Consider the following 23,561-nt stretch of genomic DNA (forward strand, 5'->3'; position numbering starts at 1 on the left):
CCCCACTACTCAGAGATAATCACTGTTTATATTGTGATATATTGCCTTAGCTTTGTTAGTATGAAAATAATAATTTTTGCAATATAAAAAGTACACAATATTTTATATTCTGTTATGTTAAAATTAAAATGTGCTCATAAGTCTTATAAGCATTAAAATATGTTTATAACGTAAGTGTTATAAGCATTTTATCATAGCCCAACACATTCTAAGAAAACATGATTTTAAAGACTAAATTTTAGTTATTTAGCCCAGTCTTCTTCTTCCAGATACTTCCATACAATCTATACCTCCTAAAAAATATTTGCTTTTTCTCATTTTAGTAGACCTCTCCAACTTCCTACCTTAACTCAAAGCTAAACAAAATGTATTCTTTATCAAGATAAACTCATCTCTTCTTATCTCTACATTAGAGAGTTGAGCATCCTTAGAATGTTGATATTCCCTTTCAAGCTTGAAAATTAGATGTCTTTCCTAACTGCTTCTTTCCTTCGACATGATAATACCATTATTAGAGTCAGCATGAGACAGCAGGGAGTGCACATGCTGTAGAGTCAGACAGATCTGAATTTAAATTCTGATTCTGCCATTTATTAACACCATCCGAGTATATATTGGACAAGATCATTTACCTTTCTCTAAACCTTAGTTCCTCTTCTGTAAAATGAACTGGTTTTATCGATTGAGACAACATGCTTGAAGTTCCTTGGTTATTATAAACCTATACTAATAAGTTAATACTCAATGAATATAAATTCCCTTCCATTTATACCTTGATAAGCTCTCCTATCCCTTTTTCCCAAGTTCTTTCATCACCATGTTTTGGTCAGCCATACAATGAACACCTCTAAAGCTATAATGGTTGAGTGGCAGAAACTTTTCTATTGTAATTATGTATGGTCTTTATTCTAAAGAGAAAGCAGAGGACTTTAACTTAGGAGAGGCAGGAGGGCATTATAAATATACATGGGAGAGGAACTCATAGAAGTAAATGTGGTTCATTATAAGGTTGATTAATTGAAGGGAGAAATCTTTTTAAAAAATCTCTCCCAGCTGGAGGTAAAGACCGTATTCTAGTGGTAAATTGAAAAACAATCCTGTATATTAATTAGTAATTACTGCCACCAAGTGGTAGGAAAATGTTTCTTTAGAGACTGGAATCCATAGCCTTTGGGGGGGAAGTTCCCTTGTAACAACTTAAGTGATTACATAGTGGACCTGCACTTATTCCATTTCTTCCAATTACGTCACATCCTCCCAAGCTGTGATCTTCATTAAATGGGAAGCCGTCTTTGGTTTCTGTTACCACGCTGCCAAAATATCCTCCTTTCAAAAGAGAAATCTAAGGCTTATTTTGATCTTTGTCTCAGGAGCTTCCTCTAATACAGAAAGGAAAAAGCAACATGACTGCAATGAATGCTGAGAGAATTGGTGTGAAACAATGATTGGAAACTCCTAATTTAGTTCAGTCTCTAGAGTTGGAAAGGCCAATGCTTGGATACTTGGTCTGCCACTTATCAGCTGAAATGATTGGTCTCAGGATCCATTTTCTAAGTAGAATATGAGGATTTAATTAGATGATGTTTGTACAATGTTTAGCCCAGGGCCTGGTCTCTAGCAAGTGCTCAATAAATGTTAGGCCATTCTTTTTTCTTTAATGTAGTTTTATTAATTTCAGAGAGGAAGGGATAGGGAGAGAGAGAGAAACATCAATGATGAGAATCATTCATCAACTGCCGCCTGCACGCCCCCTACTAGGGATCAAGCCCACAACTCAGGCATGTGCCTGACTGGGAATTGAACTGTGATTTCCTGATTGGTAGGTTGATGCTCAACCACTGAGCCACACCCGCCAGGCTAGCCCATTCTTATTACTATGCCTATACACTACATTTACATCCCCTAAACCTAAATATTTATTTTCAATACAATAATTTTTAATACAATCCAACCCAACCCTAAAGAGGTAGAAGCTAAGAAGGTAAAATAAACGCAACAGCAAACTTTGCCAACCGTGAGAAGGATGTTATATGATTTCTCTAATTCCAAAGAGAGAAGAACTAAGGAGAGAAGGCAGGAACAAAAAAATCCTCTACATTCTAAATCAGATCTGGCAGTAGTTACTTCCTGCTGAGGTTCTGGGCAAGGCGATTAAGTCCCCTTTTAGTTCCCCTAACTCACACTGTGCTCTAAAGAATATGAATTAATTAATTCTCTGGAAAGTTGCCTGCAAGATAAAACCCATATATGAATGCCAACTATAATTTTATACACTAGGAACCATAAAGTGTCATCTATTATTAACCTTAAATAAAAAGAAAGGTAAAAATAGCAAGGCTACTTTTGCAGTTATAGTAAACTGTTATCTGACATTCTGTTTTTAGCAGCCCCAATTAAGCAGTACATCCATACATTTATATATTGTCTTGACTAATTTATGGTCAGAAAAATAAATAGCCCAGGACACTGAGGAGCCTAAAATTAAAATGTCTTCTGTTTCATCAGAGATAGATTGCATCGAGTCACATGTTTGTCACTAAACTCCAGTTCTTTGAAAATTGATCATCTAGTCATGCGGTAAATTACTCTCAACCGGAATGTCAGTATAGTTCACAGAATCCTACTTCAGCCCCTTGTCAGAATTATAGCAACTTGTCCTCTGTACCCCAAGGGGTGGTCATTCGGTCACTCCCTGAACACCTCCAAAGGGACCTCATTAATTTTATAGGGGCCCCCCAAGCTACTTTGTGGACAGGTCTATTCATTAGAAAAATTTTCCTGGTAATGAGTGAAAAAATCCCTCCATGTAACTCATATGCATTATTCTTAGTTCTAGAATATAAATCCAAGAATAATAGTCAATATACTAAACTACCCCATGTCCCAGATAGTCCAAAGAACCAAACTTTTGGTACTATTACCTTCATCCTATGAATTGGTACACGCTACAGCACAAAAGGTACCTGTTTTGCATAGCTTATCTTTGGCCAATCATGTGACCAAGTGGACAGGTATTTTTATGTTCTCAGCACTTTAAAGTCAATAAAGAACCTGGAGGTACTCAATTTTTAAAAATCTGGATAGAGATCAGAGTGAAAAGCAAAGAGGTCACCATTTTCATTAAATCAACTCACGGAATACTCCAAAGGATGATTTTAGTTGGAAGCAGGTGATCATGGAGGAGGCCTCTGGCCTTTGTCTCCTCAGGTTTGATATCCTCTTGAAATCATCAGTCCTGGGTCCTTCAGACAGGACGTGGTAAGAACACAGCCTGCATATTGGGTGAGTTGTGCAGCAGGGAGGGGATCATGGCCCTGCATCTTACACGTTCTTTGTTAATTTTGCTGTCATACCCCTTTGTTTTCTTACCAAACTTTTTTTTTTACAGTATCAGCTTATCTTAGTTGTCTTGAGGAGATAAATAGGAAAGGATTTATTTAACGTTAGTCTTTATCCACAGTGGAACTGGAGATACAGCCCATAACCTGAGGCTGAATAGGAGAGTGACTGGGAGGAAAGACGGAACAGAATTTCAAGGGGAGGTTTAAAACCAAGGTGACAGGCACACTTGTATATCTGTTCTTCTCTCCAGAAAGGTTTCTCTCAAAGCATTTCCTTGGGAACATTTTATAACTTCTCTATCAAAAGAATATTTTTGGTGAGATGTCTCTAATATACGGAGAGCTGTTGTGAAACAGGGTGTAGCACAAAACAAGCAATAATTTGGGAACCCCAATCTTCAGTTCTCATTGAACTTATGCCACTGACGTGCTGTGTGATTTTTGGCATATCAATTCCTATATCCACAAAATGGAAATATTAAAGAGGGTGTTTTTTTCCAGCCTTCCCAGAAATACTTAGAGGTATAACCCAAATAACAAGTGTTACAAACTATTGCAAAAGTAAACTGCGGAAATTTGAGAATTGATCTCAACAGAATACTTAAGAAAGTGTTTCCGTTTGGAAAAATAGCCCCGGACACCGAGGAGCCTAAAATTAAAATGTCTTCTGTTTCATCAGAGATAAATTGCAGAGAGTCACATTTTTACCATAAATAAGAATCAAAAAAAGGGACTGGCTGCTGAAAGGAGAGGCCCATCTGCTAAGACCTTCTGCGCATGTTCTTCCAGTAAGGCAAATATTCTTTCTGCTGAAGTATATTGATGGAGAGTGCAGCATTTCATATTTTTTTCAAGGACTATATCCGAAGCGTATGTTTATGCTCCGAAATTCCCTTTTTGCCACGTGATTATTTCTTCCTGCAATCTTTGTGCGGTTTTCAGTAAAAGCACACCTTCACTCCAGGAAATAGGAAATCTGTCAGGTTAAATCTTTTTGCTCCTTTAAGTGCCAGAACAGATTGTCTGGCTCTTTTGTGTGTAGATGTTATTTTGTATACGCTGTAGTATCATCTCATAATACTACCAAATCATATACGTGACTATACAACTACACTGGCATAATAAAGTTGCTGAGTAATGAAGAAATGAAGAAATGAATCAGTAGAAGCCTGGCAGGTGGGTTCCAATTGTTTATGATGGTCCTCTTTGTCCAGAGAAAGCTGAAAGCCATCGTGTGAATAACACAAATCAATGAGGCTCAGAAACCACCGTTTAGAGGTACGCTGAACAATTCAAAAACTCAGCATCTCCCCTGGATCCTATATTAGGTTACGTTTATAAATCTTCCACACCATTATGGCACTTCAATTACAATGATTGCTTCCAAAACTTAGGCCTCAAAAACCTCTCTTCAGAATCATTTCCCGGAATATGCTTGTTTTAACAGCCTGATTCATGTTCTTGTAAGATATTTTCAAATTATTAAGGCAATGAGAAATTTATGATCAGTTCAATTTTATAAGTTTTCCAATGACCTTTTTTGAGATTTGACTTACAAGTCTCTCTATTTGCCTTGTCAAGGTTTTAGGCAATCTACCTGAACCAGGTACGGGGAAGATGCAATACATGTTTGCCCTTGTTTAAAACCAGTTTGAACTTAACTAAATAGCTTTGTGGAGAGAAGGGACACTTTTCCCTAAGGAAATTTCAGGTGAGTTATAAATAATGCTTTGCAACTCTTTGGTTATCCCTGGTGTTTGGAAACACCTTATTCTGGTTGACTCTTTCCAACCTCTTGGTTTTCTGGTTGACTCTTTCCAACCTCTTGGTTTTCACACTCCATTTATGTTTACTGACAGGCTCTGGCATAAATATAGTCAAAAAGAAAACTATAATTTTCCACCTGATCCAAAATATTTATTATAAGAACTGTTGGGAACAGAGGAAGCCTAGCTAAATAGCATAAATTATAATGCTGAATCACACCGTGCAATTAAAAATTTTCTGTGTTTATTTTGCAAGACTCCAATCAACTGGTCCAGACTTTCTTACAAGATAGAGGGAGGCAGAGAGAGAAAGAGATGAATAAGAAACATTTGGGAAAGAAAACTTCCTGTCTGTTAACACCCTTTAGAGAAGCAATTCTCTCATTCCTTGGAGGCTCCATATGGAATGCTGGTGGCCCCACCTTCACTTAAATATTGGTGTTCGGATCACCAAAAATGATTCACCCTCATGGGAATCAAAGGGGGGAAAAAAAGCTTAAAGGATCTTAAAAGTCCAAATATACCCCTAGTTCTTAATGGGAAAATGAACCTGTCAAAGATAAATCACGTAAAACTGGCCAGGCAAAGGCATAAAATGTTTACAATAGGATCCAGAAAAATTAACACCAACTTCCTCTCCTATGGCTGATGGAAATATGCATGAACTAAACACTCTTACTTCTGCTAGGGTGCTTCTGTTAACTGGCTTAGTCCCTGGGAATGGAGAAATAAGTGTTCTCTAAGAGAGTTTAAACCCTCCAGGAAAGAGAAAACACGGGGTTCATCAGCTAAGCCTAGTGTTCAGGTCTGATAGCAGATGTCCATTGCTGCTCCCGTGGTGGGTCCCACCTCCAGCCAGCTTCTGGGGGGGCCAGCTCATTAAGCCAAACTAGAGAAGTGAGTCAGTCCTATGCTTTCAGACAGGTTTGATTTGCCAGGTATAGTACCTAATGGCTTAAAAAAAAAAACTCACAAAGTAACAAACCAATTTTTAAAAATTTGTATTCTGATATTTTAACGTCCTAAAGCTTTTAGTGATTGTTTTTACACTATTTGATCTTGACTGAATAAAAAGTATCTGGATTTCTTCCAGGATCAAATTTTTGCATGGGATTGGGATATAACGTGTGCATCAAGGTTAAAGGGTGATGATAGGGGAGATTGAACTATAATCACTAAGCACAGTTAGTTTACTGCAGAACAGCCAATGCGAGGCAGTAGCATTCAGAGGAGAGTGCTGCGGAGACACTGCCCAGTTTCTAGTTCCAGGAAGTGGAAAAGGCTATTTTGTGTCTATTCTGAAGCCAATCCTGCTATTCTCAGAGAAAATGAATCGACAGCTGGGAAATATACTCATAGGTTACTTTCCCAAGTCATCTTGTTTCACATAATTAAGAACACAAGCTAACATAATGTTGTATATCAATTATACCTCAATAAAAAATTTTTAAAAAATTTTTTTAAAAGATCATAACCTTTTCTAGTTTGGGAAGTGACTTCTCACCTTCAAAAAGAATGTGGCAATTATCACTCAGTGCCAAGGTAAGATCTTTTTCAGTGATTTTTGTGTCGAAAGGTCTAATGCTGACATATAAAGAGCATCTGAGGTTTGAGAAGGAAATTTTGAAACCCATAAAGCTATGATTGTGACATTTAAAAGGTCAATACCATTCAAATTATTTTAAAATGCTACCATTGAGAATAGAATTAGCTTAATCTGATCAACCATTTCAGAAAAACAAAAAAGAAGTTAATTGGATTTTATTCAGTGAAAAGACTAATTACAGCCAGTTATGTATCTTGAAATTGGCTAAATTTGATTAATTTCTTTTCCTCCCATGTATATTGTAAACACATTCATCCATCCATCTACTAACTCATTCATTCAGTTTCAAATTCCATTATGTCATCTAGAAACTTTATTTCAACAGCACAGCTTTGTCTGAGTAGCTGTTGCAAAGTTAGATATAAAAATAAAAGTTCTCCCACCATAACCGTACCAATAACGGCAAATGAAATAATACATTCAATTGTATTTTTGTGTAATATGAGGTTCAAAACTGTTTCTTTGCTCCAAAATTTATTTTCTTCATTGATTTGCTCATCATGGAGTAAAATTTCCTTTTTCAATCCACTTATTTTTTCTAGAGAGTTGAGGGACTTAAAATGCTTTGGACAAGAACAGTTTTATTTCCACTACTATCATGAATGTGTAGAACTACAAAATCTCTTCTGAATAGAGATGAAGATGAAGCCACATCTACTTTAATATGTAGTGGTTTATGATTTGTCATATTTAACTCAGAATAAACCACATTCAGCTTTCAATCTCAATTCACCATGATAAGTTCTGTTTATTTCAGAAGGATGACCTCAATTCTTGTAAATTACTCTATGGCACTTTTGGATTTGTGCCTGAAAGTTCTGCCCCTCGCAGGTTCCAAATTCGATCCCATCAAATATGCAAAACCAACCTGTGTAAAAGCAGACAAGGTTATGGCCTTACATGTTGAGATTGAAGAAATCTAAGCAGAGCTCTTAGACCCCAAAATATGGCCAGCCAACCTCCTTTCCAAAGACACATTCTAAAAACAGATATCCAGCCAGTGTTGCTCAGTGGTTGAGCATTGACCTATGAACCAAGAGGACACGCTTCCATTCCCAGTCAGGGCACATGCCTAGGTTGCGGGCTCGATCCCCAGTGGGGAGACGTGCAGGAGGTAGCCGATCAATTATTATCTCTCATTGTTGATGTTTATATCTTCCTTTCCCTCTCCCTTCTTCTCTAAAATCCATAAAAACATATTTTAAAAAATAAATAAATACATATAGATTAGAGAATTTTCATTCATTTTTTTTCTTTGTAAATACCCATAAAGGAGTATAGAACTTTGAGTCATTCACCAATCTATACGTTTTCAGAATGTGTCCAGATGACGGCAACCTGTACTTTGGAGTCAAGGAGTTCTGCTGGTGTTTCTTCAATCTCAATCCTAAGGCCATTCTCTTGCCTGCCTATACACAAGGCTGGGAGTCATTTACTAGTCATGACAGGCAATTGTTTCCAATACCTCAAAAATAGTTTTGTCTTGAACAAATAGAAGGCTACTCATTGAATTTTTGAATAGTAACACTGACTTATACATGGCTCAAACATAAATTACCAAAAGTATTCGATGAGAATTTAGCCACCTTCATTCAGCTTCCAGCACTTCTACAAACAAGGTAATCACAGCTCTTTGTTTCTTATATTTTTCTAGAATTACTTTATACATGCAAGAGCAAATATGTATGTAAATTATTACATCTTTCTTGCATTTTTACACAAAAAGTCACTTGCTACGCACACAGTTCTACAGCTTATTTTTTTCACTTAACCAGATAGGTTGGAGAACTTTCCAGATCAGTGTATAGAGAGCTTTCTCGCATTTTTTAATAGATTCAAAGAAATCCATTGAATTTAATCAATTATCTATTGATTGACATTTGGGATTGCTCCCCTTGCATTGTTGCTAACAATGCTAAAATAAATAATCTGACACAGATAATTTTGCAGATATGCAGCTATATCTTTTGGATAAATTGTCAAGTCCAGGATTGCTGAAGCAAAGGAGATATACATATACATTATAATTGTATATATGCATATATATATTTAATTTTTTATAATTATTGCTAAGTTCCTCTCAGGAGAGGTTCTATCACTTTGCGTGCCTACAAGCAATGTATGACCATCTAGTTCCCCATATTTTTGCCAAGATTATCTAATTTATTACCAAACTTTAGGATTACTACCAATCTGATAGGTGAAAAGAAATATATCTGAGTTAGTTTGAAATTGCATTTCTCTCATTACACATGAAGTTGAACAGATCTATAAGTGGATATTTACAAAGGTTAAGCTAAAAATCAGTTCATGCTGATATCTACAACTCTAATCCATTACCAGATGGATCATTTTAGCTTGTCCCCTTGCTTATCTATAAACTCTCTCCAACAGCGAGAACCTGCTCTCACCATCCACTATCCATTGAATTTACTTGTTCAATTTCAGTACATGTATAGGAGTATAAGAATTATTAACCAGTAACTCTGTGTTAATAGAGTTTAGTGCTTATGTACATGTTTTTTTGCCTTTAGTCTTACAGAATCCACTCATTTCCAAAGTTACTTAGACCAGTATCTTTCCTCCCATCTCCTTCAGTGAAAGTACTTTATACATTTGTTACACAGTTAGATTTGTCATCACATTCTGCTTTCTATCGTGGGATTCCCCTGACCCCCTAAATAATTTTTAAATGTGCATACATTAGGATTTATTCTTTGTTAACAATAGTATCATGTATCCACAATTACAGTATAACATAGAATAGTTCTGCTGTCTTAAAAATGTCCTCTATTCATCTATTCAACTCTTTCTACCTTTCCCAAACCCTAGAAACTACTGCTCTTTTCACTGTCCCTATGGTTCACTTTTTTTCAGAATGCCATATAATTACAATCATACATTATGCAGCCTTTAAAGACTGCTGTTTTTTCATTTAGCAATATACATAAATTTCATCTATGTCTCTGAGTAGTTTGAGAAGTCATTTCTTTATATCACTGAATAGTATTTTATTGTATGGATATACCACAGTTTATCCACTGACCTACTGAAAGACATCTTGGCTGCTTTCAGTATTTGTCAATGATGGCTAACACTGCTATAACATTTCAAGTTAGTTGAGTAAATACCAAAAAAGCACAATTGTTGGATCATATGGAAAGTCTGTGTTTGGCTTTATAAGAAACTGCCATACTGACTTCCAAAATAACTGTACCATTTTCCATTCGTACAAGCAAGAAATGAAAACTCCTGTCGCTCTACACCACCAGCAATTGATATCACCAGTTTGTTTGTTGTTGTTTTATTGTATTCTAGCCATTTAATAGGTGTGTGGTGCCACTTCATTGTTGTTTAAATCCATAATTTTTCATGACAAATGATGCTGGATGCTTTTTCCTACTTTTACTTGACATTGGCAGATCTTCTTTAGTCAGGTCTGTTCAGACCTTTTGCCCATATTTTAATTCAATTGTTATTTCCTTGTCGTTGGTCTTGTTTGATTTCAATCTATTACTTTCCAATACTTTTTACAATGATGATTATTTGTATATGTGACTTTTTATGCCTATTTTCTCAATTCCCAATATAAATTTAGTCAGATTCTTCCAGATAATAGTGTGCCCTGCCCAATTTTAGGTCTAGTTAACTAAAAATTGAAGAAAATTTTGAAAAGATTAGGGGCTTAGGGAGAAAACACGTTTGCAATGATGAAAGAAAGGCACTGGGTAGAATAAGTTAAAAGATAATGAAATAAGGATCTCTATTTTTAAGATCCATTAGAGACCAAACAGTCCTGACACTCTGACCTTACGTCATAAACAAGCACTTGATGTTTCTCCCTTGAAGAGCACTTTACGTAGCTTCGTGTTCCTCCCTATCTCCCTGAGAGTAATTAAGGGGAACATCGGTGCCTCAGCGGTGAGCTCTAAAGTGAGCAAGTTCTGCTGATAAAGCACTGGCGGGCACCCTGCATGCAGTTCTGGACGGTGAGAACACATTGAAGGTTTTAAAATACTGGAGAGATTTAAAAATACTGATGCCTGAGTCCCAACCTGGAAATTCTGGTTTTTTTAATTGGTCAAGGTATCAGGAATTTTAAAAGCTAATACGCAGCCAAGAATCACTGCCATCAGGCAGGCTTTCCAACTTAATAAACTTTCCCCATTTTACACAGGTAATTTATACTGGAATCACTAGAGACATGGGATCCCAAATGGAAGGAAGCCGATGGCATAGAAGACAGCCTTAGATGGCTAGCCAGGGTGTCCTGTAAGAAAATCACAATCCTATCAGCACAGTATCCCGCCCCCCCCCATCCCCCCCCAAAAAAAGGAATTGCTCAGCACACTGGCATTTTGTGAACTAAACTACAAAATAACACTTTTAAAAGAGTCCAGTTGTCATTCTTTAACCGGTGACTGAAGTAGAATAAAAACATTCAAGAATTGGTGGTAGCAAAGCAAATCACCAAACTTTTAATCCAGACACAAGGAAAATGCACTATTGAACCAGAGAAAGATTTCTCCCATATCAGTCAACATTTAACATTTGTCCGTGTTTTCCTATTATTTTTTCTACACCTTTTTTCCCCCCTTTATTGATTAAGGTATTACATATGTGCCCTTATCCCCCCATTGCCCCCCCCCACTCCCCCACTCATGCCCTCACCCCCCTGGTGTCTGTGTCCATTGGTTAGGCTTATATGCATGCATACAAGTCCTTTGGTTGATCTCTCACCCTTACCCCCCACCCTCCCCTACCTTCCCTCTGAGGTTTGACAGTCTGATCGATGCTTCTCTGTCTCTGGATCTGTTTTTGTTTATCAGTTTATGTTGTTCATTATATTCCACAAATGAGTGAGATCATGTGATATTTATCTTTCTCTGACTGGCTTATTTCGCTTAGCATAATGCTTCTTTTTTAAAAAATTGACTGGTTTTGAAAAAATCATATAAAAATCTTTAAAGGTTATCAATGTATTAAAGCTCAATTTGAGATTCAGTTCATTATCTTGAGGAGGAAAAAGTAAGCCTGTTTCTATTTACCAATGAGTGTATTTCTGTAGAAATAAATTTCAGTGAAAATTATTTCATCTGAGGTGGGTAAACGATATGTGGGGAAAAAATTCAATAAGCTGTCTTAAAACAACTCAAAGTTTTCTTTGCTAATCTGAAAGCCCTTAGTAAGCTTACTATTTATTAATGAATGATTTTTTTATTACATGGGTTTCTCTCAACCAGAATTATGTATAAATGTGCATTTAAATGGCCCTGTTTCTATATAACTTAAACAATTTACTGTTTTTTGACAACTATCATTGGTAGGTAAATTGATGCAGTTAATTTTGCAAAGCAAATAGGTCACCCATGTATTTTCTTATAAGAAATTAGATGCCATCAACATAATATTTCCCCCTTACCCATGGTTTTGCTTTTTGCTCTTTCAGTTACCTGTAGAAAACTGTTGTCTGAAAATATTAAATGGAAAATTCCAAAAATAAAAAGATTATAAGTTTAATCTACATCTCATTCTGAGTAATGTGATGAAATAACATTAACTGTTGTGATATCAAAGGCTTGGGTTCAAGTAACCCTTCTTTTACTTAATAATGGCCCCAAAGCACCAGAGTAGTGATGCTGGCAATTTGGATATGCCAAAGGGAAGCCATAAAGTGCTTCCTTTAAGTGAAAAGGTGAGTACAGTACAATAAAATATTTTGAGAGTGAGAAAGAGACTTCATTTGCATAATTTTTACAGTATCTATACTAATAAAAAGGTAATATGCTAATTAGACTGGGAGACCTTCCGGGAGACCTTCCGGACAAAGCCATGGAGGCGGGGCCGAGGCAGAGGCGGTTAGGGGCGATCAGGCCAGCAGGAGGGGGGCAGTTGGCGGCCATCAGGCCAGCGGAGGAGGGGCAGTTGGGGGTGAGCAGGCCGGCAGGGGGAGCAGTTGGGGGCAAGCAGGCTGGCAGGGGGGGTTAGTTGGGGGCAAGCAGGTTGGCAGGCAGGTGAGCGGTTAGGAGCCAGCAGTCCCAGACATCCCCCGAGGGGTCCCAGATTGGAGAGGGTGCAGGCTGGGCTAAGAGACATCCCCCCTCCCCCCCATGCACGAATTTCATGCACCGGGACACTAGTCCTATATAATAAAAGCCTAATATGCAAATTGTCCCCTCAACTGGGAGTTCAACCAGGGGGTGAGGCCAGCTGGCCAACTGCCCGTGGCCTCTCTCCCCGGCCAGCCTGACCTAATTGGCCCTGATTAGGGCGGGCCCCAGACCCCACCAGTGCACTAATTCGTGCACTGGGCCTCTAGTATTATTATAATTGTTTCTTTTATTATTAGTTATAAATTACTGTGCCTGATTTATAAGTGAAACTTTATCATGGGTATGTATGAATAGGACAAAATGAAGTGTATATATAGGGTTTGGTACTCTGCGGTTTCAGGCATCCATGGGGGTCTTGGAATGTGTCCCCAGTGGATGGGGGAACTATTGTAACATCATCCCCTGTGTTCTTCTGACGTATCTCCAAGGACAGTATTTCTGGCAGAAGGAAGGGGTAGCCATTTTACCTGAGAGGTATAAAGAATGTCTCTGTAGAAAAACATGTCCCTGTCTGATGCCTTAACTTTTCATTAGTGCTAGATTCCCCATCTGTAAGATAGCCCATTGGTTTCTGATTGCTTAGTAGGAATGATTGTATCACACCACTGTTCTCCCTGAGAAAGTGGGAAAGGACAAGAAGACGATGAATGGACATAGGAGGAACAAATCTACATTCATTTACTTCCTAATTTTGCCTGGTGGTAAAACTGATTCAAGTTTTGCTTAGATCCCGCAGTTACCCATATCAACCTGGCAAAAACAAACTTTCATTAGCGCTTACACTTTTATCCCTTCCTATTCTGGAATGGAGGATGTTCCTTTTCAGCTTAATGAGAGCATAAATTTTTCCAGCTTCCCTGGAGCAAATGTCATGAGTGAACTACAAGCTAAAAACTAGGCCTTCTTTTATCTTTGGATGTGAAATGATTGTTGTTCTTTTCCTTTTCAGTTTCTTCTTTGTGGCATATGTGGAATATTGTGCGCCAAAAAAAAGTCTGGACTTATCGTAAGTTTCTGCCTTGTTTGCATTGTGCATGGAAGTATTTGAAATGTCAGAACTCAGAAATGGAAATGGTGACTAGTCAACTTTCATATGTTGAATGTGACTCATTTAGGGTAGAAGAAAGACTGACAAATAAATCCTGGCTTTTTTATCTTCAAAGAAAACCATCAAGATTATTAGAGCCCCAGCCAGTTTGCTCAGTGGATAAAGCATCGGCCTGTGGACTGAAGGGTCCCGGGTTTGATTCCGGTTGGGAGCATGTAGTTCAGTTGCAGGCTCCTCCCCAGGCCCAGGCCCTGGTTGGGGCTCATGCAGGAGGTAACCAATCGAGGTGTTTCTCTCACATCGATATTTCTCTCTGTCTTTCCCTCTCTCTTCCACTCTATCTAGGGATCAATGGAAAAATATTTTTAGGTAAGGATTAAAAAAATATTATTACAGATTATAAGCAAGAACAAATGAAAGAAAGAGAGAGAAAGGCTTTGATATACTCTGTAAATCCATGAATATGCAGCTTTTATGACTTCTGTGGATGACAGTATCCACTTTTCCAATTTATAGACTCCTAAACATTCGCATGAATCCTTCAGTAAACTGAAAAAGACATAACTTGAGTTCAGGGGAGATTTAACTGTTTAAATATGGAACTGGGCCTACGGATTGCTGGCTTTGTTTGACTGTCAAGTTAATTTTACAAAGCAGCGAAACAGCTGTGTTGTTATAGTGACAGTTAATTCACAAAGATGTTTTATTTTATTTTTTTATTACTGTGAATGCAAACGTAAGTGTTTTCAGATGCTTTATGGTACTATCCTGGGCTTCGGGGTATGCAACATGCTCCCAGTTAACTCCGATGTTGGCTGGAGGACAGCTTCTGCGTGCTCGAATGTGGCTTCCCTGCTGCCCTCCACGGCATTTTATGAGAGTTTGGAAAGAAGGAAAAGGCATGGTTTACTTTATTGAGTACAATAGGAAAATACACTTTTAAAGTTTGGCAAAATGAATAATATACATGGACCCTAGGAAGTGATCTTTGAGCCTAAAAAGAGTTTCCAAGCGGAGACCAATTATCTGAGGAGAGCAGGGAATGGGGAGTAGTGCAGCTATTTTGTTTATCTCCTTTTCTAATCACATCTTTCTCTGTGAAAATATCTATTGTGACAAAAAGGATGAAGGCCCCATTGCTTAGACATGTGGGACCTGAAGAGTGGTATTATGCTAAGTAAAATAAGCCAGTCAGAGAAAGACAAGTGTCACATGATCTCACTCATGTCAAGGAAGTCTTTGTCTGAAACCCCTGGTTGGGCTAAATTCCCTGCTCCCTACTCTGAACAAAATATACTGACGAACAAAATAGATCCATGGAACAGACTGTTGAATCTCAGAGGAAGCGGGGCCAGGGCACAGGATGAGATTAACCAAATAATTTATATGCAAATATGCATACATTTGGGTATAGATTTTACATTTTAATTCCTAGGTGAGAATGCTCTATCTGCACCTGTTAATAAAGTCTGGTTCCTTTAAAGAATTACTAAAAAAAAAAATCAGAAGAAATATATTTTCCTCTAATAGTCAATTGAATTGGCCATTTTTCTTAATTAACAGTAACGACTTAATAAAAAGCTAACATTTAATATCTTTTCATATTTTCTGAGAATGACTAAACACCACAATATATTATCAAGAAACTACATTTCCTGAATATACTTTAAAATGGAATATAACTGGTCGATTCTACCAGAATTGGGAGCTACAGGTTCCCACTTAGGATGATTCAATTATTTGGTAATTGATACTGAGTATTACATTTAATCGCTATAAAAAATATTTTACTTATCCATCACTGGATTTTTAGCCTTGGTGATAAGTACCATGAGACAGACAATAAGGAGTGCTGAGTTAAGTTAGAGAAATAAAAGGAACTACTTGTAGTTCTTTCCGTCTATCATGCTATTTTACTGTGCTAGTTCTTGCATCCATGGCCTTCCTTACCCTTTACTGGGAACTGCATGCACTTAGCTTAGATGACGTATGGTCAAGGAAGTCTTGTCTGAAACCACCGGTTGGCTAAATTCCCCTGCTCCCTATTCTGAGGGCAACCCATTCACCTCTCTTCACATGTGCTTTTTGAAATGTTGGATCTTCTCCAAGACTGCAATGTACTCAAGGGGAATAACTATGAGCTGTTCTTTTTTTGTAATGCCAACTGCTACCTCACTCAAGGCCTAACAGATGCTAGGTGCTCAATACGTGCTTGCTAGATTCAACTGTCAACAGCCAAAATACCTGATATTGTAGAATTAAATGCTCAGGTCAGTTGTATAGCTGTTTGCCCTGAAGACTTATGCCAAAGGAGGGGATCAGTAAAATCATGGAAACGTTCTGAGAAAGTTAGGACAGGATTTGGGCCTTCCATCTAAGAGTCCAAAGAAAAAAGCAAAGTTATTTTCAGGAAATGAACATATTGTTGAGGTAGGAATGTACAAGCTATATCGATGGATAAGAGAGGTTACTGGAACAGATGCTTTGCCAGGAGAATGATGGAAATAAGTTTAGATAATTATATTAGCATCATACTGTAAGGTATCATGAAAACCCTAGATACTCGTGCAAAATAAAATAAAATTATTAAAGCTATTAGAATATTCTATTAAATTTGTTAAATATTCACAAAACATTTGCTACACAGCAGGCATTATACTTAGTTCTACCAAAGACCCTGTGATATTTACTTTGAACAAAAACAAAACAAAAACACTTTGGTTCTATTAATAGAGACCCACATCAAGCCAATAGGAGGATCAAAAGCAAAGCCACGGAGTTTCTCTAAAGCAGCCAGTCCAAGTGCATTGTGGGAATACCTACTGTGTATGCTTCACTTGGTGCCACATAGTAACATAAGATTTGCAAGATGAAGGGTCAGTTCACGGGGAGTCCCTGAAGCTCCTTTGGGGAAATAAATACACACACAATAAAAATTTTATAAATTAGTCAACTAAATTCCCTCACATCACAAAGCTAAAGAAGTATAAATATCTGAAGCCTGTGGAACTAATGGCAGTTCAATGAAAAGGTAGTTAGGTATTTTGGGGGCGAGGGGGTTTCACATAGTGAAACTGGATTGGAGTCAGAAAATATGGGTTCAGTCCCTGAATAAGATTGTTACCTGCCTCTCTCAGAGGATTGCTGGATGGGTTCATTGAGATATCTGTTCAAGTTCCTAGCATAGTAGCACATAGTAGATACTAAATCAATATTAGTTAAATCTGAATCTACCTAGAAGACAAATTCTGCTCACTTCAGAGTTTTCTTAAGATGTGTCCCTAGCTTCTGTATAGTCAGCGCTTCATTCTGGGAACACTGTGGTCTATGCCCTCTCCATTCAGTCTGATGACATAGAATCTTGGTGAAAGCACAGCTCCTGTCCTGTAGGAAGCACCAAAAGCATCTTGATTGTAGTTCAACCGTCCTTTCTCGACGTTAACGCTCCTTTCTTCTTACCAGATGATCCTCTTTTCCGCCTGCTGCATCTGCGGCCTCATCGGGGGCATCCTGAACTTTCAGTTCCTTCGGGCCGTGACAAGGAGGACCTCTTCCCTCTACCCGCTGCACCTGGCCTCCATGTCCCTGGCGTGCATTGGGATCGGGGGCTGCACCCTCTCTTCCTGGCTCACTTGTCGACTGGCCAGCTATGAACAGAGGAGGATGTTCTCGGAGAGGGAGCATTCCCTGCACCACTCCCATGAGATGGCTGAGAAAGTGAGTCTCGTCCCTTTTCCTCTCGTGGCCGGTATGTGATGAAGACCGCAGGCAAATCTAGGTGAACCAACGCGTTGCTTTAGATGAGAAAGGGAGAAATTAGATTTTGTGAAATGTAGGTCCCATTGGACTAAGGATAGGAATTTATTACTTTTTTACTCTGCAATTCTGGGTACACTTATTTTCAGCATAATTTTGTAGCCTCTCTATACAGAAGCACAGCTCCTAAAATAAGAGTTTATAAAATATCCAATGCCTAATAAAGATAGATTTTTATGTATTGTGCTGAGGAAAAACACTAAGTACACTCTCAACTCAATAACCCCAGTTTTAGAAATCGGATGAATTCGCCTTTCTAGCCCACCCTTGTGCTTGTAAGGAGATGCATTTGATTATGTAAATTAGATTTTCAAGCATAAAAGGGCCTTTTAATAAGGCAACAAAAAGCCTTGCCTACCAGTGCAGAAATTGCAATTCACATAAAGCTTTCACTTAATTCTCGTCTACACATCATGCATATTTGGGTAGCTTTGCCTGTATTTTAAACAGTGTTCCTTGCATAATTGTTTCATGAAACCCATTCAAACAGGAAGTTACATTTACCACAGAAAAGGACAAATGATATAGTGAGCTGTCTGTGTTTCTACTATATTTGCATATGTTTTAAAATTTACTTCCTGCTACTGGATTTATTAAGGAAAAGTCAAGTATCTGTGACATAAACTCACTAAGATAATAGCTACATCATATTTTACTTGAGATCAGGGAAATAAAACTGCATGACCACAGAATGGAGGAAAGAATAGCAAGAATTAGTGCTGGGTATTTCCATAGAATGTTGTTTTGAAGAAAAAGTATTTATTCTGTGGTTTTATGTGTTTCTATTTTGTATACATCCCAATAAACAGAATAAATGCTCTTAAGTTGTTTCAAGAAAGCAATTTTAAACAGATTTACATGTCCTTGAAAAAAGAGTTAATAGTAAGACTGGTCATTTACAGAAATGGGTTGTTCAAAGTAGATTATTATTATATGTTTAGATAGTGGCTATATCATGCTCTATTTTATATGCTAGTGTGATGTAGTTTTTTGTGTATATGTGTGTGCAATATTTACTGTATAATTGTTATATTTATATTAGAGATTGAGGGCTATTGAAATAACCGACTTGCCCAGCTGCCCGGTGGTGCCCCCGACACCAGAGTTACCTACAAGGTACGCGAATTTCTAGGGAGTTACCATGTTGTAATGTCACTGCCCAAAGTGCTGCCTCTTCCAGGAAGCCATGGTGTCAGCAGATCAGCCTCGACTGATGCTGGATGTGGTTCCTCAAAGTCCTGCTTTCATGAGAGCGACTTTGAGGACCTGCCATAACCTACATGGCCGAGTTTTGCAGCTTGAAACTTGGTTGAGTATTTAAAATATTCAGCCTCCTCTAAGCATCCAAACACCTTTCTGCTTGGATGATTCCTGACTCCTTTATTCTCTGCTACATCATGATTCCAACTCAGTCTCATCCTTCACAGACCAGAGTTTTGTTTTTAATCATAGATGGAGCTGATAAAGACAAACTGCATCTGCCTCATGCCAACATTGCATGAGCAGATAAGTCTGGCACTAAGACAGTAACAATTCTGTAGGGAAACTTTCTTCTTGTAAAATTATCTGATATGATGCATTTCAAATTTAGCTCCCTTAATTTGGATTGCTGAAAGTAGTCACCATTCTTGGTTTGGTTAAACAATAGAATTGAAACTACAGACGGTCACACAGATACCGTGGTCCAACTGCAGACAGTACATCGATTTGCAAATACTCCCATTTGGTCAGGCCCAAAGTTAGGGTATAATCTCGTTAAGTTGGATGTGCCTACTTGAAAATAACCTAAAGATACTCATCCAGTTAAAAACTGTTTTTCACTGTTATTTTTTATCGATAATTTTATTGTATCTGTATTAGGATGAATTTAGTTAAGGAAAATCTTTTTTTGGGGGGTAATATTTCTGAAAACTGGATTTTTTTAAAATCCTGCAATAAAAGATTATACATTAGATTAATTTTTTAAATAGTTTTGAAGCTATATTTTTAATGCAAAGTCATTTTAGGAGGAGAAAAGAAATCTAAGGAACTTATTTCTTATAAATTCATTAGGAAATTGTATTTTTGTTCTAGTGGGAAAAGCAGAAAAAGGTGTATGAGTAAATTTTGTTTAAGATTGTTTAGTTTTGGAGGGATTAGTTCTACTTATCTTGCCACCAACACTGAGTTCTTGAATGAAGCCTCAAATCAGGTTTCTTATCTACTAACTTAACCACAGCTCAATAATCTCAGTGTATTTTTAGACCTACTTCCACCTCATATATCACTAACCGAGCCAGCCCCTCAATTAGCTGAACCATCACCAGACCACTGAGGGTAGCTGCTGGCTCCAGGGATGTTCTCCACTTCCTATCAGAGCCTTATCCTAAAGGGGTTTGAGTTTTTAGGCTTTTTTTTCCCTAGTAATTTCTTGCAATCTTTTTTTTTTTAATTTTATTTTATTGATTTTTTACAGAGAGGAAGAGAGAGGGATAGAGAGTTAGAAACATCGATGAGAGAGAAACATCGATCAGCGGCCTCCTGCACACCCCCTACTGGGGATGTGCCCGCAACCAAGGTACATGCCCTTGACCGGAATCGAACCTGGGACCTTTCAGTCTGCAGGCCGATGCTCTATCCACTGAGCCAAACCGGTTTCGGCAATTTCTTGCCATCTTACTAGAGGAGACATACTGGCTGCCCAGGAACCACCCCCCTAGAGCGTGGAAGAGGCTGGGGCATGTTGCGTGCAAAGACAGGTCTTGAGGTGAGAGGAAAGGTCTCCAGTGCCTAGTGTCTCCTTTCCCACAATCTTCTTGGAAGAAACTCTACCCATCCTCTAAAAGACCAAAGTTTTCAAAAGTAAGATTCAAACACCAGACCGATTCCTAACTTCAAGTCCCTCATTGCTCCTCCTTAAGCAACTTTCAAAACCACCCAATCCAAAAAAGCAAGCCTGTTCACTCTTTTACCTTCTGTATTGAATTTTCAAAGAGATAAAGGCTAAAAATGAGGTATGGATGACTTCTCATTTTCAAATAAATATTTGGAAGAGTTTCTAAAGTTTATAACAGCCAACGCTTTACTTCGTAATTGTTCATTCATCCAAACCAAAAGTTGATATAAACTGATAGGCATGAAATCATTGAGAAAATAATCTCCATTTGAATTATTAAATAGTCTTGTTCAGGTGAGGGAAGATGTTGTCATCTACTTTTACATAGTTTTGCCAAAACATTATTTATAATCTGGTGCGCTAACCATTATAAATGTGAATGGGCCACACATCTCCTTGCTACCTTTTATTGCGGAGGGAAGAGTTTAATGTTTAATAAAACACAAATGGAAAGCTTCTAAATTTTTCTTAAATTAATATATTTCCTATCACTGCAAATGGAACTTATTATGTTGGGTTATCTCTTATATTTAAATTTTATTGCCTTCCCATGTAGTTTTCTTTATTAATTTAATAATTGATCCCTTAAAAAACATATTAAGAATTTTATTTTTTTTAACTGTATGAGTAACAGTGTTGTGAAAACTACTCTTTCCACTGTGATTTATAGTTACAAGTAAGCACCAGTCCCCTCGGGGGCCTTTTTCAGTTCTTAGCAAAAAGGCCACACACTTTTCTGTAGAATGAAGGTAACCCCTCGTTGGCCCTTTGTTGACATGCTCAGCAAAGGAGCCTGCACTGGAGAAACTTGGGCATATAACCGTCTTCTTCTTTCTAGGTAGGTCTTCCCAAAAGAGAGTTAAGGAACGAACGGGGAATCGGGACTGGGGAGAGACTGACCTGTTCGTGAGGGCAGAAGACTTTGGTCTCAGAGACTGTCACTTCAGCATTTTCATGTGCCCGAGATGCCATGAAATTTCATTTCCTCAAACGCAACACCAGTAGCAATCCTTGACCTTCCCCAAAACTCAGCAAGTTTTTCAATGGCTTGAAATGTCTGTTTTGCAAACCCATTAACCAAATCAATGTCTTACTCTGAAAGAAATGTTAATTAATTCGTGTTATTTTCCTAACAGGAAATGACAGACAACATGAGCAATGGAGGACCACACCTGATATTTAATGGAAGAGTATAACTAATGTTTTAAAGGACTGAACATTTTTTAGGATTTTCACGAGGCAAGGAAATACCAAAGGACTAGGAGATAAAACTGAAACAGTTCTTGCATTTGCTGTTATCTCTCCCGAGCACCCACTAAAATTATTCTTTCTCTATTTTGCCTCACTTGTGTCTTCAGCTTTTTTCATTAGGGGAAAACTTTCCAGAAATGTTCTAGTACAGATGGTTCTAAAAAAGACTTTTCAGGGGCAAAAAAAGAGGAAAAGATAAAACTGAAAGATTCCTCTTCTATACAAACATTATTTGACTAGCATGAGTGTTAGCTTTGTTATCACCTATTTCATATAAGTATTCAAAAAGTGCAAGTATCAAAAATAACAATAACTTGTTGATGTCTTTGTTTTGAAAGACAGTGGCTTCAAGAAAGCCATGATTCAAAACCTCAGTAATGCCTTGTTGTAAAAACATTGTAATTATTTTCAACTTGTGAATGAACTATATTTCATAATTTATTTGTAAATGACAAAACAACGTAAACCATAAAAAAAATTTTTTAGAGAGAGAACACTAATCTGTATGATATTTTTGCATTTTTGCACAAGAGTGAAAAGTTGTAAATGAATATCATTTAAGGCAAATAAACATGTATTGATCATACTGTGCAGATTGATCTGCATGTTCATGAATGAGCCTAAGAATAAAACAAACTATGTGTGTATGTGTGTATATATACTGTAAATATTGAAAATATATACAGCACATATGTATAGCATCATGAATGTAAGTAGGTAGTAGAAAAGAAATTGTGATATCGTGGGGTGTTATCAAGATTCCATTCCTACAGAGATGGGAAAGCAATTGTTCAAGGCTTTTCTATACCCCCAAATCACATTTTAATTTCTACTTAATTTGTTCATTTTCATTCTTTTTATTATGTCTGCTGTAAAAATTATTGCAGTTGAGATTTATAGGGTTGAGTGATCTGAACAGTGTAATATAAAGATAAATTACTTAGTTATTTGGCTATTTTATTATTATTATGGTATTTATGTGATGACAATTACTAATATTGATTTATAAACATAACTTTAAATTATATACTTCCACAAAATTACTTTTGATTATTAATGGTATTTACATTTTAAACATTTTGCAGCCCAATTAAATTATATAAAAGGATGGGAGAAGTATGCCCAAATGAAGAAGTTATAATTAGCTTTGCTATAATTTAATTTAGTGTTTTGTTTGCTTTATAATTCCAGAATAATACAGACAAACCATTTTTAAGAATGCATATATCCAAAGAACTGAAAGACTTCTCTGTAGAAGAAAATAAAAGGATAGGCTCACATTTACAAAGCAAGATTCAATACTTCCATGATGGAATGTTAAAATAGCAACCTGAGACAATATGTATAGGCAAGAAAATAGCATGGTTTTTGAAAATATTTATAAGAACATAACCTCTGGCAGCAGATAAAGAACTCATATTTTAAAATATGTAACTCTCACTGTATTGCATACTTTTATTTTTTCCCAAAGCTAATAAATTTTCAACTGATTTTTTTACGACTTGCCTACTGAACCCTAGGTAAATTAACACCTTTAACATCTAGTATGAGAACATATTATAACTTAGAAGCAAAATATGGGTATTAATTGTGCTAAGAAAATAATAATTCCAGCTAATGGAAATCTGAGGGTTTTTTAGTTTTAGAGCAACATAGTCATCACCTACCATATTTAAATAAGTTCATTAAAAATTTCTGGCTGTATCCAGTCAAAAGAAATAACTGGACTATGGTTGTGTAGTGTA

The 23,561-nt window shown here is 37.2% G+C and overlaps 1 protein-coding gene across 2 annotated transcripts in view; it reads left to right on the forward strand.

Moving 5' to 3' along the window:
* Positions 1–21,761, forward strand: part of TMEM196 (transmembrane protein 196) — a gene marked incomplete at both ends in the record, with an annotated part of 47,494 nt that extends 25,733 nt beyond the window's left edge. For both annotated transcript variants that reach the window (XM_079786837.1, XM_079786838.1), the window contains 3 exons: positions 13,776–13,832; positions 17,337–17,591; positions 21,702–21,761. In XM_079786837.1, coding sequence (XP_079642963.1) covers positions 13,776–13,832; positions 17,337–17,591; positions 21,702–21,761 — 372 coding nt within the window. The remainder of the gene's footprint in view (positions 1–13,775; positions 13,833–17,336; positions 17,592–21,701) is intronic.
* Positions 21,762–23,561: the final 1,800 nt, after the last annotated feature.

Source organism: Cnephaeus nilssonii (assembly GCF_951640355.1).
Source record: "Cnephaeus nilssonii genome assembly, chromosome: 12".
In the NCBI taxonomy this organism is placed as follows: Eukaryota; Metazoa; Chordata; class Mammalia; order Chiroptera; family Vespertilionidae; genus Cnephaeus; species Cnephaeus nilssonii.